At 34.9% G+C, this 2,515-nt stretch overlaps 2 protein-coding genes across 2 annotated transcripts; both read left to right on the top strand.

Moving 5' to 3' along the window:
- The first annotated feature begins 1,337 nt into the window (after positions 1 to 1,337).
- LOC137644298 (KRAB-A domain-containing protein 2-like) lies at positions 1,338 to 1,874 on the top strand. Its single transcript, XM_068377288.1, has one exon. It carries the CDS (start codon positions 1,338 to 1,340, stop codon positions 1,872 to 1,874), a length of 537 nt encoding a protein of 178 aa, XP_068233389.1.
- Positions 1,875 to 1,876: 2 nt separating this feature from the next.
- LOC137644297 (KRAB-A domain-containing protein 2-like) lies at positions 1,877 to 2,185 on the top strand. Its single transcript, XM_068377287.1, has one exon. The coding sequence runs from the start codon at positions 1,877 to 1,879 to the stop codon at positions 2,183 to 2,185; it is 309 nt and encodes a 102-aa protein (XP_068233388.1).
- The last annotated feature ends 330 nt before the right edge of the window (positions 2,186 to 2,515 follow it).

The raw sequence follows: 2,515 nt of genomic DNA, 5'->3' as shown, positions 1-2,515 counted from the left end.
TTGATTTTCCCAACATTTCACGTCTACTATCAAAGCATTTCTCTTGAAATATGGACCCAGATATGGTCATATGCCTCAGGATTCCCAAAAATCACCAAACTGAGTTAGATCACTATCAAAAAGAATTCGGCTACTATCATACTTTAAGGGCCGGTCATTCAACACTGAACTAGGTTTTGTATACCATATAAAACTTGTTACTCACATAATCATATCTACAGATTAGATTAACTTTTTTCCTTTATAATATATTGCTGACAGTCTCATTAACACTGTAATTAAGACATTGGAATCAGTTTAATGCTGCAACGTAAAAGATGTAATAAAAAGTCCCGTTTTGTCACCTGGATCTGAAGCGCTAGTTTTCTTTTACATTTTCATCGATACTCTTAAGATATTCTAATCCCAATATATAACGTCATAATTCTGACATGTGGTAAGTGAACCTAAACTATATATATACTTCGATTTTGTTTACTATAGAAATGTAAAATCGATATCAAATGAAAAATGGCTCATAATGCTAATGAAGAAAGGGATCTAACTATGACTCAATAGGATACAACTTAAAAACTATATTTTCAAAAATATTAAATGCTCATTTATACTTCATAAAAGTAAATAAAAACATCGGAAAGGGAGACAGCTGAATTTTATTGGGTTATAAGCTCTCCTTTCAGATGATTATTAATAAAAAAAAAAAAATTAAACAACTATAGGTTGACTTCACAGTCTAAAAGCTCAGAGGTCAACATTTTTGTGGAATTTATGAGGCATTACAATTTTTGAGAAAATAAACACTTCAAGATAAATGTTACTTAATTATCAACAGCAAAATAAAATCCGTGTAAAATCAAGATATATAATCATATACACTAAAATATAAGCACATGCATATAGACATAATTATACATACGTACATATATATATATATATATATATATATATATATATATATATATATATATATATATATATATATATATATATATATATATATATATATATATATATATATATATATATATATGTGTGTGTGTTACAGTCAAACTGTGAAATCAGTTATTTCGTGAAATGACTAAAACTGTCGGTCATTACATGTAATGCCTGTAGGGGTTAGTCAATTCATGATATGACTGATAATTCTAGTCATTTCGCGAAATGATTGATTTATTGTCATTTTTGTTACACCATATGGCTGTTATAGTTTAGGCAAAGTGTGAATTAGTATTTTGACTCGTTTCATCTATATACGAAATAACTCCGGCCACGAATATAGTACACATTACTCTCACCTCCCTTACTACAAGATCAGTTTATTCTAGTACCTTGACAAGATGTCTGAGAGCATAGAGTTAAAATTTCGTGAAGAGTTATTTTCTAGGTATGAGAAGTGTTCCAAGTATCTCATTCCGAAAGACGCTTATTTTCAAATGATTGAGGACATTCATAGAGCTAGCGAAAGAAAGATCACGAAAAGTCATTACGAATATTACCTTATGAGTAAATATGAAGTGTTACAGTGTGGGGATGTTGAGAAAATTATTAAGAAACGACAAACTCTAGACGAAACACCGGTGTACTATGTCTCCATTGAGGACACATTTGACATAGTTAAAAGAGCACACGTTGCAACCGGTCATGGCGGTCGAGACAGAATGACAAAAGAACTCCAAGTAAAATATGACAACATTCAGCGAGATACAATTGAACTATTCAAGTCGTTATGCCTGGAATGCCAGAAAAAGAGAAAGAGACCAATGACAAAGGGTGTTGTAGTTAAACCTATTCCGAGTACTGAATTTTCATCACGTGGCCAGGTTGATCTCATAGACATGCAGTCTATGTCATGTACAGTAGAACCTTCAAATTGATTATGGTGTACCAAGACCATCTGACAAAGTTCTGCGTTCTACGTCCGCTCACATCAAAGCGTGCAGCTGAAATAGCATTCCAACTTGCTGATATCTTACTACTTCTGGGTGCTCCTGTAATCCTTCAATCAGATAATGGTTCTGAGTTTACAGCTCAGATTATTACTGAACTACGTTCTTTGTGGCCTGAATTGTCAATCGTTCACGGCAAGCCTAGACACCCACAGAGCCAAGGCTCTGTTGAGCGAGCAAATGGTGACATAAAAGACATGCTTGTAGCGTGGATGGCTGACAACAACTCAACGGACTAGGCTACAGGCATCAAATTTGTTCAGTTTTCCAAGAATCTGGCTTACCATGCAGGGATCAAAAGGAGTCCATATGCTGCAATGTTCGGTGTGAATACCCGAGTCGGACTGACGTCAACATTACTTCCACAGGAAATCATCAGTTGCCTGCAGTCTGAGCAAGACCTTATAACAACACTTCAGCAGCAAGAAACAGATGCCAACGAGCCAGAAGCAGAAGCTGATGTCAATGAACCCGAGCGAGAACCACCCAAAGCTGAAATGAATGAGTCTGAACAAGAGCCGAGCCACAATCCCAGCATCAAACGAACCTTGATCAACTTCATAACAGCA

The sequence above is a fragment of the Palaemon carinicauda genome, chromosome 7, assembly GCF_036898095.1.
Source record: "Palaemon carinicauda isolate YSFRI2023 chromosome 7, ASM3689809v2, whole genome shotgun sequence".
Classification (NCBI taxonomy): domain Eukaryota; kingdom Metazoa; phylum Arthropoda; class Malacostraca; order Decapoda; family Palaemonidae; genus Palaemon; species Palaemon carinicauda.
The sequence above is the reverse complement of the archived record's forward strand: the minus strand, read 5'-3'. Positions and strand labels throughout refer to the sequence as shown.

Excerpts from the sequence above, each read along its gene's own strand:
- LOC137644298 (XM_068377288.1), top strand. The coding sequence starts at position 1,338 with ATGTCTGAGAGCATAGAGTTAAAATTTCGTGAAGAGTTATTTTCTAGG.
- LOC137644297 (XM_068377287.1), top strand. The coding sequence starts at position 1,877 with ATGGTGTACCAAGACCATCTGACAAAGTTCTGCGTTCTACGTCCGCTC.